Genomic DNA, 12,500 nt, shown 5'->3' on the forward strand with positions numbered 1-12,500 from the left:
TGTGCACCTATGCGGCCAGCGTGACCTACGACCTGTCCAGGAAGCCCCCCTTCATCTACGGCATGCCTCAGGACGTGGACCACGGCTATGGGTGGTCCGTGCGCTGCGCCTGGGCCAGTCTTCTTCTCAGCGTGGCGTCCGGCTGCCTGGCCGCCATCTTCCCCTCCTGCAGCCGCTCGGGACGCCTGCGCTCCAAGGTGGGCCGTGTCTCCTCCGTCTGACTCCGCCCCCCCCCCGCCGAGGCTTTTCTCTTGTTTGCACGGTTACCATGGTGACGTCCCGCTACTGACCATTACGCAACCAGCAGATCACATGAGCAGAAGATGGCCTGCCTGTAAGTGTGTGCGTGTAAATACTGTTGATGACGTCATCACACACCTGAACTTCTACTGTGTGCACATACTGCAGTTACCATGACAACGCAGCACCTTTAATCACCGGCACGCCCCTTAAAGGGACTACGTCGTTCTTATATTCACCTTACAGTCAACTGACCCTACACTTGCTACTACTGCAGTAATACTACTAGTACTACTGCTGTGATACTACTAGTACTACTGCTGTAATACTACTAGTACTACTGCTGTGATACTACTAGTACTACTGCTGTAATACTACTAGTACTACTGCCGTAATATTACTAGTACTACTGCTGTAATACTACTAGTACTACTGCTGTAATACTACTAGTACTACTGCTGTAATACTACTAGTACTACTGCCGTTATATTACTAGTACTACTGCTGTAATACTACTAGTACTACTGCTGTGATACTACTAGTACTACTGCTGTAATACTACTAGTACTACTGCTGTGATACTACTAGTACTACTGCTGTGATACTACTAGTACTACTGCTGTAATACTACTAGTACTACTGCTGTGATACTACTAGTAATACTGCTGTAATACTACTAGTACTACTGCTGTGATATTACTAGTACTACTGCTGTAATACTACTAGTACTACTGCTGTGATACTACTAGTACTACTGCTGTAATACTACTAGTACTACTGCTGTAATACTACTAGTACTACTGCTGTGATACTACTAGTACTACTGCTGTAATACTACTAGTACTACTGCTGTGATACTACTAGTACTACTGCTGTAATACTACTAGTACTACTGCTGTGATACTACTAGTACTACTGCTGTAATACTACTAGTACTACTGCTGTAATACTACTAGTACTACTGCTGTAATACTACTAGTACTACTGCTGTAATACTACTAGTACTACTGCTGTAATACTACTAGTACTACTGCTGTAATACTACTAGTACTACTGCTGTAATACTACTAGTACTACTGCTGTAATACTACTAGTACTACTGCCGTAATACTACTAGTACTACTGATGTAATACTACTAGTACTACTATTGTAATACGACTGGTGTAGTACTACAGATGTAATGCTACTAGTACTACTATTGTAATACGACTGGTGTAGTACTACAGATGTAATGCTACTAGTATTACTATTGTAGTACTACTGGTGTAATACTACTGTTGTAATACTACTAGTACTACTGCTGTAATGCTACTACTACTACTATTGTAATACTGCTGGTGTAATACTACTGTTGTAATATTACTAGTACTACTATTGTAATGCTACTAATACTACTATTGGAATACTACTCGTACTATTCTTGTAATACTACTGGTGCAATACTACTGATGTAATGCTACTAGTACTACTGCTATGCTGTTGTACTAGTATTACTGCTGTAATACTACAAGTACTACTGTTGTACTACTATTATTACTATTGTAACACTACAAACACTACTGCTGTACTACTAGTAGTATTACAGCAGTAATACTAGTAGTACTACTGCTGTAATACTAATGCTGTAATGCTACTAGTACTACTGCTGTAATACTGCTAGTACTACTGCTGAAATACTGCTAGTACTACTGCTGTAAAACTACTAGTACTACTGCTATAATACTACTTCTGTAATACTACTAGTACTACTGCTGTGATACTACTACTACTGCTGTAATACTACTAGAACTACTGCTGTAATACTACTTCTGTAAAACCACTAGTACTATTGCTGTAATACTAACACTGTTATACTACTCGTAAAAATAACAATGGATCAGATTTGTATAGCACTTTTCTCGACACTCAAAGTGCTGCCCAGTGAAGTGAGAAGCCATCATTCACACCTGCTGCTGCTGGTGCAGGTGGTGGTGGTGATGCTGGTGGTGGTGATGCAGGTGCTGGTGGTGATGGTGATAGTGATGCTGGTAAGCTACATTTGTAGCCACAGCTGCTCTGGGTTAGACTGATGGAAGTGTACTAGTGGCAGTCAGCCCCTCCCACCACCCATCATTCATTCACCAGTGAAGTGTACTGCCCAAGGACACTATGGCAGTAATTTGACGGGGCGCAAACCTGCAACCCTCAGGTTTCTGGCACGGCCGCTCTAACCACTACACCATGCCATGCCCTGCCGCTCCCAACTTATTACTATTATAAATAGTACCAGTGTTTCCCCCAGAAAATGTTAGTTAAAGTGGGGATTCTCCAGGGGGAGGGGAGTGGGGAAGGGGGTGGGTGGGTGTAAGGATCGGTGTAACTCGGCCATCACGTTTCCACCTCAGCGCTGCCACCACAGCCTGGGGGGGATAGACTACAGACTGTGGGGAAGAATCCTACAACTTTTGCTTTTGTTTTCCGCTCCCTTTGCTGAATGGCGATATACGATATATGTCTCCATATTTTTTCCGTAAAGTAAAACCAAAACAGTCCCAGTTACCTGAGATACTAAAATAATGACTTACAAAGTCAAATGAATGACTTACTGTAAGTAAGCGTTTGAAAAAAAGAGTTAAAATTGGGCCCACATGCTGACATATCTTCAACTCATCATGCTTCATTTATTACAGCATTTGGGAAGCCTGTCAGTGATGTTTATTATGTAAATGTTATATTTGTATCAACATGTGACAGCAGGAAATCTAGGCTGCTACATTACTAATGATGAATGTAACTACAGCTGAACAAATAGTACAATAGCGATAGGAGAGACTATTCATCCCTGAACACCATGGAGTTCATGTAGACCAGGGGTCACCAACGCGGTGTCCGTAAGGACCAGATGAGTCGCCCGCTGGCCTGTTCTAAAAACAGCTCAAACAGCAGCACTTACCAGTGAGCTGCCTCTATTTTTTTAATTGTATTTATTTACTAGAGAGACTAAACTCAAATATAATTTGAAAATCCAAGAAACTATTTTAAAGACTTGGTCTTCACTTGTTTAAATAAATTCAGTTATTGTTTTTGCTTCTTATAACTTTAAGAAAGACAATTTTACAGAAAAAATATAACTTTAAAAAGGATTTTAGGATTTTTAAACACATAAACCTTTTTACCTTTTGAATTCCTTCCTCGTCTTTCCTGACAATTTAAAATTTAAAGCCCACCAGGCTGCACCAAACTTTTGCTTGTTGACACAAAAAAGTACAGTGGTGTAAGCACAGAAGCTATGAAGGTTGCAAGCCTGTTTGGTTCAACTTATCTTTGTGAATCAGCCTTTTCTGACATGAACTTCATCAAGAAGAAACACAGAACACGCCTCACTGATGCACATCTGCAAGACTCACTCAGAGTTGCAGTGTCAAGTTACACAGCAGAGCACAACACACTAGTTAACAGCATGCAATGCCAGCAGAGTACAACACACTAGTTAACAGCATGCAATGCCAGCAGAGTACAACACACTAGTTCACAGCATGCAATCCCAGCCTTCCCACTAACTGACAAAGAAACAGATAACACATTTGGTGTCCAGTTCAAAGTGTGAAATGATTTATTTAAACATTTGAGAGTCGACTTTTGTATTTTACATGAGTTATTATTTGTACAAACATGGTGAAAAGTAATTCATGATTTGTTGAAAAATGTTAGTGGCTAGCTAGTAAAAATGGGATATTGTGATTTCCCAAGACTGTCTTAGAAGTGATCATATAAAAATGTTCAATTTGAAAAATATGCACTTAGAGAAAATATAAAAATAAAGTGTTGCATATTGATATGTATCTCTTTCTATATATATTTATTGTGAGAAATCATTAGGATGATCAGTGTTTCCACAAAGAAAAATATAATTAATTATTAATAATAACATAGTTAAAGGTAAATTGAGCAAATTGGCTATTTCTGGCAATTTATTTAAGTGTGTATCAAACTGGTAGCCCTTTGCATTAAAAAGTACCCAAGAAGTAGCTCTTGGTTTCAAAAAGGTTGGTGACCCCTGATGCACTTACATTATTATATACACTATCACAGACACAATCTCTTCATTTAACATCATGTCCTTTTTGCTGCTTCGACACAGCTCAATCAACACAGAAAAAGGTCAAGTGAAATAACTTTAGTTTTTAACTGTAAGTCAATATTGCTTGTCTTTCTCTCAGAAGGACAGGGCTTTGCTGTCCATACCACACACATTCACGCACACACACACACCGCACAGTGAGCTAACAGTACAGCTAATTAGCCTTCACCTCAAAGACTGCGAGCGAGCTGAGCTGCCGCTTATATTTCTAGAAGGTCAACGGGCTCATAGTGATGTTACCAGTAGTTGACTGGGGGGTGTTTATTATCATTTGGGGAGAGTCCGCTGCCTTACCTGCTAAAAACACCTTTCTGCTCACTCCACGTTACTTGCACTCTGAATATACACTGCTGATTGGCTGTTACATGTGCTCTCAATATACACTGCTGATTGGCTGTTAGCGCTCTGCGTGTAACCAATCAGATGGTTGCGTGGGTGGGACAATTGTGGGTGCTGCAGAGACATACTGACAGAGGCAGAAGCAGAACTAAGCAGAGCAGCTTGTTAAGACTTTAGACTTTAGTTTAGGTCATGGGTGTCAAACTCTGGCCCGCCGTGTAATTTTATTTGGCCCTTGAGGCAATATCAATTTAACATTAGAGCTGGCCCGCCGATATCATACAGCGACGGTGCCGCTATAACACCGCGTTCACCGCTAATACTCATACTTGCCAACCTTCTTAATTTTCCCGAGAGACTCCCAAAGTTCAGTGCCCCTCCCGAAAATCAACCATTCTCCCGAATTTCTGCCAAATTCCACCAGGACAACAATATTGGGGGCGTGCCTTTAAGGCACTCCCTTTAGCGTTCCCTACAACCTGTCATCACGCCTGCTTTTCCTCCATACAAACAGCGTGCCGAACCCAGTCACATTAATATTTGCGGCTTTTACACACACACAAGTGAATGCAAAGCATACTTGGTCAACAGCCATACAGGTCACACTGAGGGTGGCCGTATAAACAACTTTAACACTGTTACAAATATGCGCCACACTGTGCACCCACACCAAACAAGAATGACAAACACGTTTCGGGAGAACAAATTGCATTTAATATACCATTGATGATTTTTTGTTTGTTTTTTTTAAAGTTGATTTTGCACTATTAAGTTATGTGTTATAGCAAATCAGTGTAGCAAACTGAGCAGTAATTAACTTTTTATCCATGCACATTCTCTTGCTACGTCAAGGCTTCAGTGTTTAACTCATTTATTGCTATTATTTTATTTCCAAATGTATTATTAGCCTGTCGAAAACAAATATTTTGATGTTTACCTCAGAACGCTGCAAACAGAAAAGAGGCATTCCATTTGTATTAAAATTGTATCTGATATGCCATTGATGTATTTGTTTTATTATTATTTGAAACTGGATTTTGCACGTCACTATAAAGTTATATAAGCCTAGCTTGCTCAATATTCAATGCGTCCCTATAAAGGTTAATTTGTTCAACTTTGGCCCGCGGCTTGTTCAGTTTTAAATTTTGGCCCACTCTTTATTTGAGTTTGACACCCCTGGTTTAGGTGGTGGCTCTTTGGTGTTAAGGGGGCTGCCTTAACAACAAAGCGCTGCGGGAAACCCTGAGTACTAATACTACCCTTGTATAACTAGTACTACTGTATTACTACTAACTAGCACTATTAACTGCACTAGTGTTATTAGTAACAGCAACACTGTTACTAGTACTTCTGCATACTTACTGGTGCTACTAACACTGCTGCACTGTGACTAGTACTAACCACACTGCTAACTATTCACTAGTGTTACTAGTAACAGTAACAATGTTGCTGATACTAGTAACACTAGTGCAGAGTTAGTAGTGTGGCCAGTACTAGTCACAGTGCAGCAGTGTTAGTAGCACTAGTAAGCATAGATTGTTACTGTTACTAGTAACACTAGTGCAGAGTTAGCAGTGTGGCTAGTACTAGTCACAGTGCAGCAGTGTTAGTAGCACTAGTAAGCATGCAGTAGTACTAGTAACAGTGCAGCAGTGTCAGTAGTTCTAGTAACAATGCAGCAGGGTTAGTAGTACCAGTAAGCATCTTAGTAGTGCCAGTAAGCGTGCAGTAGTGTTAGTAGTAGTACTAACACTACTGCACTGTCACTAGTACTACTAACACTACTACACTGTTACTAGTACTAGCGACAGTGCAGTAGTGTTAGTAGAACTAGCAAGCGTGCAGTAGTATTATTAACAGTGCAGCAGTGTTAGTAGTACTTACTAGTAAGCGTGCAGTAGTACTATTAACAGTGCAGCAGTGTTAGTAGTACTTACCAGTAAGCGTGCAGTAGTACCAGTATAGTGGTGTAGTACTGAAGGATGTGATGTAAATAAAAGCAGTTAGAAGTTTTCCAAAACAAAGATTGTATTTCTGCTTCTTTAACTTATTGTCCGCCATGACTGTAAATTGCTGTAAACGTGGAAAGTGTGAGGATGATCAACCGTGACTTGTTCTCAGGCCAATTGATCACGTGACTTGGATCAGTCGTCAATAAAGTGATCTTCGATGAGAAGGTGTCGTCATTTGTAATACTTCCGTTGGCCGCGTGGGGGCAGCTCGTCGCGGCGCCGGCAGTACCACTCATGCGCGTCAAGACGTCATCGCGCATGCGCAGCCACTCCGCCGATGCCTCGCTCACACACCGGAGTCACAACAACCGACAACCGTGAAGCCGCGAGCGGGAGGGCGGGCGAGCCAGAAAGGAAGCAAGCAGGACGTCCGTCGTCGGCTGCTGTCACCGAGCGTCCCGGGAGACAGAACCGCAGGAGCCGGACACTCCCACGCCAGGTAGCGGGGCTCCAGGTGTTGGCCGAGTCACGTCACCGATGGAGCGGCCGCCGACACCACCCTGAGAGGCTAACAGGTTAGCATGGAGCTAACACCACCCTGAGAGGCTAACAGGTTAGCACGGAGCTAACACCACCCTGAGAGGCTAACAGGTTAGCACGGAGCTAACACCACCCTGACCGGCTAACAGGTTAGCACGGAGCTAACACCACCCTGAGGGGCTAACAGGTTAGCACGGAGCTAACACCACCCTGCTAGCCTCTATTAGGCTAACGCTTAGCTTGTGTGCTAACAGCGAGCTAACACATCTGGCGCGGAGGATGCTGGCGCGGACGGCGGCTGAGCCCGAGGCCGGACCCTCTCCGCCGCCGCCGCCGCCGTGAAAGCCGCGCGGCCGGCCGGCAGCAGCCATGCAGGCGGCCCCGCTGCAGTACGACTTCTTCAGCGAGGACAACGCGCCCAAGTGGCGAGGCCTGCTCGTACCCTCCCTGGACAAGGTAGAACGTGCACGCGCGCGCAGGTGAACCCTGTGAAGTCACTGGCGGGTGTGTTCGGTGACGTCACGGGACGTGCTCAGGGGTGAGTCATGACTTTGACGAGTGTGCGTGTGTGTGTGTGTGTGGCAGGTACTGAAGCAGGTGCATCCCAACCTGGTGTCCCAGCAGGAGGCGCTGCAGTACATCGAGCAGCTCATCCTGCTGCTGCTCAGCATGTTGTGTCAGGCGCAACCTCGCAGCGTGCAGGACGTGGAGGTGACACACACACATACATACACACACACACACACACACACACAACGGTCACCTGACCCATGTTGACCAATCAGGAGCGGGTCCAGAAAAGCTTCCCTCACCCCATCGACAAGTGGGCCATCGCTGACGCTCAGGCCGCCATCGAGAAGAGGAAGAGGAGGAACCCGCTGGCTCTGCCCGTGGACAAAATCCACCCGCTGCTCAAGGTGCGTTTTCAGCCGCCGCCTCATTGGCCGCCGCCTCATTGGCCAGCTGTGACTTGCAGGAAGTGCTGGGCTACAAGATCGACCACCAGGTGTCGGTCTACATGGTGGCCGTGCTGGAGTACATCTCCGCCGACATCCTCAAGCTGGCGGGGAACTACGTGAGAAACATCCGACACTATGAGATCTCCCAGCAGGACATCACCGTGGCCATGTGCGCCGACAAGGTGCGCCCGCCCACCCGCCTGCCAGCCCACGCGTGCCCGCCTTAACCTGCCACATCCGTGTCCAGGTGCTGATGGACATGTTCCACCAGGACGAGGAGGACATCAGTGGCTTCCCGCTGACCGACGAGGAGCCGTCGGCCGTGGAGGAGCAGAGTTACTACGAGCTGGTGCGGAGCTTCATGGCCGACGGGCGCCACTTCCTGAGGCAGCTGGACCTTCTCATCAAGGTCTTCAGGGAGCGCTTCCACGCCAACGCCATGCTCTTCTCGCAGCACGTAAGTGTGTGGGACGCACGCCGCCGCCGCCCGTGCTGATGTGGTGTGTGTGTCAGGACGTGGACAGCATCTTCAGCCGCGTGCTGGACGTGCAGGAGGTGACGGTAAAGATGCTGGGCCTCCTGGAGGACACGGTGGAGATGACGGACGATGGAAGTCCTCACCCGCTGGTGGGCAGCTGTTTTGAAGACCTGGCTGAGGTAGCTCCTGCATTCATTCTTTCATGTATGCTTTCATATTCATTTCATTCATTTATTCATTTTCCATTCTTTCCTCATCTATGCTTCCATCTAAACATGTATTCTTTAATCTATTAACTACTCCAGTCATTTGTAACTTAATTTGTTCATATATTCATTCATTTTTTAAATTATTTCATTCCTTCATCTATTTTCTTTAATAATTCATTCATTTATGTATTATGTTTTAGTTATTAATTCCTTCACTCATTTGTTTTCTATTCTGTCATTTATGAATTCATTCATTTATTAATTTATTCATTCGTTAATTATTTTATTCTTTCTTTCATTCATTTATTTTATTTCATTTAATAATCTATTCTTTCAATTATTAATTTATACATTCATTCATTCTTTCATTGAGTTTTTTAATTTGTTTATCTATTCTTTCGTTCATTCATTTATATACTCTTTCATCTGTTAATTAATTCATTAATTTTATTTATTTATTCTTTCATTTTTTAAGCCATTCACCCAGTTATGCACTCATGTACTCTTTCACTCATCTATTCTTTCATTTATTAACTTATTCATTCATTATTTTATACTTTCAATCAGTTATGCATTCATTCACGTTTTCATTCATCTCAGGGATGAGAATTCCGCCGATTTTGGCGCCGCCAGGGTCATTTATTTAATATAATGCCAATGTGTGAAGGCACCAGATTGGCTAAGCTCTACTATCAACTGACAACATTAACCAATGACATTGCCCGTTATAGGCGTCTGCAAGCGTCGTTTGCCGACGATATCTAGTCCTTGATCCTTAATTATTGTGAGCGTTTCTGAACTCGTATTCTTATAATATTATATAATATATAATTCGTTAGAAGAGAACACGATGGCGCCGGTGTGTCTGGTTAGCCGCTTGCCTCTGAGCACTACTGTCTGTTTTGTGGTTATTTTGACGTGTGTTTTGAGGACCATCGACTCACTTCTAGTGTATGAACGCCAGGAGTTGTTGAGGATAGAGGAGTCAGTACGATCATGTGAACTTTACAATGCAAGAGACTGGGATTCATTTTTCTGTGCTAATGCTAACCTACCCGAGTGCTTCCGTCGGGTGAACACGCCGCTGCCCAGGAAGCGGAAACGGCGAGGAGTGCGATCCGGCCGACTGGTAAAAGTGAAAGCTTGGTTGGCACATCCTGACGCGGTGTAGATCTCTGCACTTCCCCTGGAGTACAACGACTGTTTTGGTCGCTATTTGTTGCGGCGGGCGCGTCGACTGGTCGGGTCTTGGTTGGTGCCAATCATCAAACAGAGGGAGGATCCCTGCGCCCTCTTTGCTCATCTCACCGGGGCTCAGGTGGCGTGTCCCTGGCTAATCTTCGCCCGCTGAGCTCAGCACCGCGCGTGGCTACAACAACTTCACCGAGGTGTGCACTCATGAATGCGAGATCCGTGATGAACAAGACTTGTTCTCCAGGACATTTTCTCGTCATACTCTTTGGATATACTGTTCTTGACAGAAACCTGGATTGGCACCGGTGAGTCTGCTGCTTTTTCAGAGCTATTGCCCCCAGACTGTACTTTCATTAACACGCCGAGAACGAGTGGTCGTGGCGGGGGTTTAGCTATTGTTTTAAAGGAAAGCATTCATCACAGGGTGATCTTGGAGTGCTCTTTTCCTCCTTTGAACTGAGCTGTTTCATGCTGCGACAGACTGATCCAGATGTTGTTTTTAGTATCGTTGTGCAGCACTTTGGAAACATTTTGTTGTTTAAATGTGCTATATAAATACAGTGGATTGGATTGGATTGATTCTGTTGATATTGGTTGTGTTTATCGGCGACTAATCTGGAAAGAAAACACAGTAGCTCTCAATTAACACGTTTCTTTATTGACAAAACAGTTTCAGACATGGTTAAGCTTATTAATAATAATAATAATAATGGATTAGATTTATATCGCGCTTTTCTATTGTTATATACTTAAAGGGCTCACAGAGAAGTGGGAACCCATCATTCATTCACACCTGGTGGTGGTAAGCTACATCAGTAGCCACATCTGCCCTGGGGTAGACTGACGGAAGCGTGGCTGCCAGTTTGCGCATTCGGCCCCTCCGACCACCACCAATCATTCATTCATCATTCATTCACCGGTGTGAGCGGCACCGGGGGCAAAGGGTGAAGTGTCCTGCCCAAGGACACAACGGCAGCGACTTTGATGTCCATAGGTGGAAGCGAACCTGCAACCCTCAGGTTTCTGGCACGGCCGCTCTACCCACTACGCCATGCCGTCCCTCAAAGATATTAAAGATAGCAATGCTTCATTAGCGAAATATATCCATAAGGGCGTGAGAAACAAGTGGAACTGAAGGTGAAGATTAACAACAATGTCGTAGAAGTAGACGAACTGATCAGCGATTTCATTGCAAAGTGCGATGAACCGGGACGTGTTCAGTGCTTATATTGCAAGGACATTGTGAACTATGGATCTCGGGGAAAGGTGGCACTCTTTGACCACGCAAAATCGGCAAGGCATTTAAGTAAAGTGAGTTTACCAAGAAGTAATTTTTCACTGGGATCTGCCTTCAAGCTGAAGTCAAACATCGTCACAAATGCAGCCTCAAATCAACTATCGAAGCCTCCCACCTCCGACTCGGCTCCTCTCACACCAATCTACCACAGACGAGTCCAATACACCATCTTATGTATTTCAACATTTATATATTTTGAATTTTGGTTAATCCATTTGTAGGCCTATTTTGGTCTATAATCCAAAAGTGTGCAAGAATTTGATATATGTGTAAACTTGTATAAATAAATTTCATCACATGATACATTTTTATGAAAATATTTGCAAATAAATGTGAAATTTTGGTCAGGAGAATATTGTTAGATTTTAACTCAAAATAGCAGGATATGCATCCTAAGCTAACATAGATTTCAAAATTTTTCTTGGGGGGGGCATGCCCCCAGACCCACCTAGCAGGATGCGGCCGTTGTGCGGCCTTCCGAAAGCAGTGTTTTAGAATTTAAAAATTTTCAGCTGATTTTGAAAATCTTCAATCCCATCCCTGTCATCTATTCTTTCATTTATTTATTCTTTCACATATTAATTAATTGACTCAGTCATTTTGATTTCTTCATTTATTACAATTATATTTATTTTCATTTTGTTTTGCATTCAATTATGCTTTCTTTTATTGTTTCTTAATTTGTTCATTCATTCATGTATTCCTTAATTAATTATTTCATTAATTCATTTATTGACATTTATTTCCTCATTGGTTCATCCAAAGACATGCACCTGGGGATAGGTTGATTGGCAATACTAAATGGTCGCTAGTGTGTGAATGTTGTCTATCTGTGTTGGCCCTGCGACGAGGTGGTGACTTATCCAGGGTGTACCCCGCCCTCCGCCCCAATGCAGCTGAGATATGCTCCAGCACCCCAAAAGAGACAGGCGGTAATGAATGGATGGATGGATGGTTCATTCATTTTTTTCTTTATTCTTTCATTTATTAATGTTATTTCTTGTAAGGAATGATGTTTACATTAATAATGATACAAACAAACAAAAACAAATGTTATTTCTTGTAAGGAATGATGTTTACATTAATTATAATACAAACAAACAACAATGAATGTTATTTCTTGTAAGGAATGACGATCATTCAGTCATGAATTATGATACAAACAGTTAAG

At 43.4% G+C, this 12,500-nt stretch overlaps 2 protein-coding genes across 3 annotated transcripts in view; both read left to right on the top strand.

Annotated features, from left to right (window-relative positions):
- The window catches only part of tmem178a (transmembrane protein 178a), a 5,362-nt gene extending 4,649 nt beyond the window's left edge, over positions 1–713 (top strand). The window contains exon 4 of the mRNA XM_061881101.1: positions 1–713. This exon is cut by the window's left edge and continues 21 nt beyond it. Within this exon, the coding sequence (XP_061737085.1) occupies positions 1–221 (221 nt within the window). The 3' untranslated portion in view covers positions 222–713.
- A 6,251-nt stretch (positions 714–6,964) lies between these two features.
- LOC133539072 (son of sevenless homolog 1-like) overlaps positions 6,965–12,500 on the top strand; it is a 32,685-nt gene continuing 27,149 nt past the window's right edge. For both annotated transcript variants that reach the window (XM_061881108.1, XM_061881109.1), the window contains exons 1-7: positions 6,965–7,379; positions 7,447–7,648; positions 7,778–7,903; positions 7,978–8,109; positions 8,169–8,333; positions 8,399–8,608; positions 8,665–8,808. In XM_061881108.1, the coding sequence (XP_061737092.1) occupies positions 7,562–7,648; positions 7,778–7,903; positions 7,978–8,109; positions 8,169–8,333; positions 8,399–8,608; positions 8,665–8,808 (864 nt within the window). In that variant the 5' untranslated portion in view covers positions 6,965–7,379; positions 7,447–7,561. The remainder of the gene's footprint in view (positions 7,380–7,446; positions 7,649–7,777; positions 7,904–7,977; positions 8,110–8,168; positions 8,334–8,398; positions 8,609–8,664; positions 8,809–12,500) is intronic.

Source organism: Nerophis ophidion, linkage group LG20, assembly GCF_033978795.1.
Source record: "Nerophis ophidion isolate RoL-2023_Sa linkage group LG20, RoL_Noph_v1.0, whole genome shotgun sequence".
Taxonomy (NCBI): domain Eukaryota; kingdom Metazoa; phylum Chordata; class Actinopteri; order Syngnathiformes; family Syngnathidae; genus Nerophis; species Nerophis ophidion.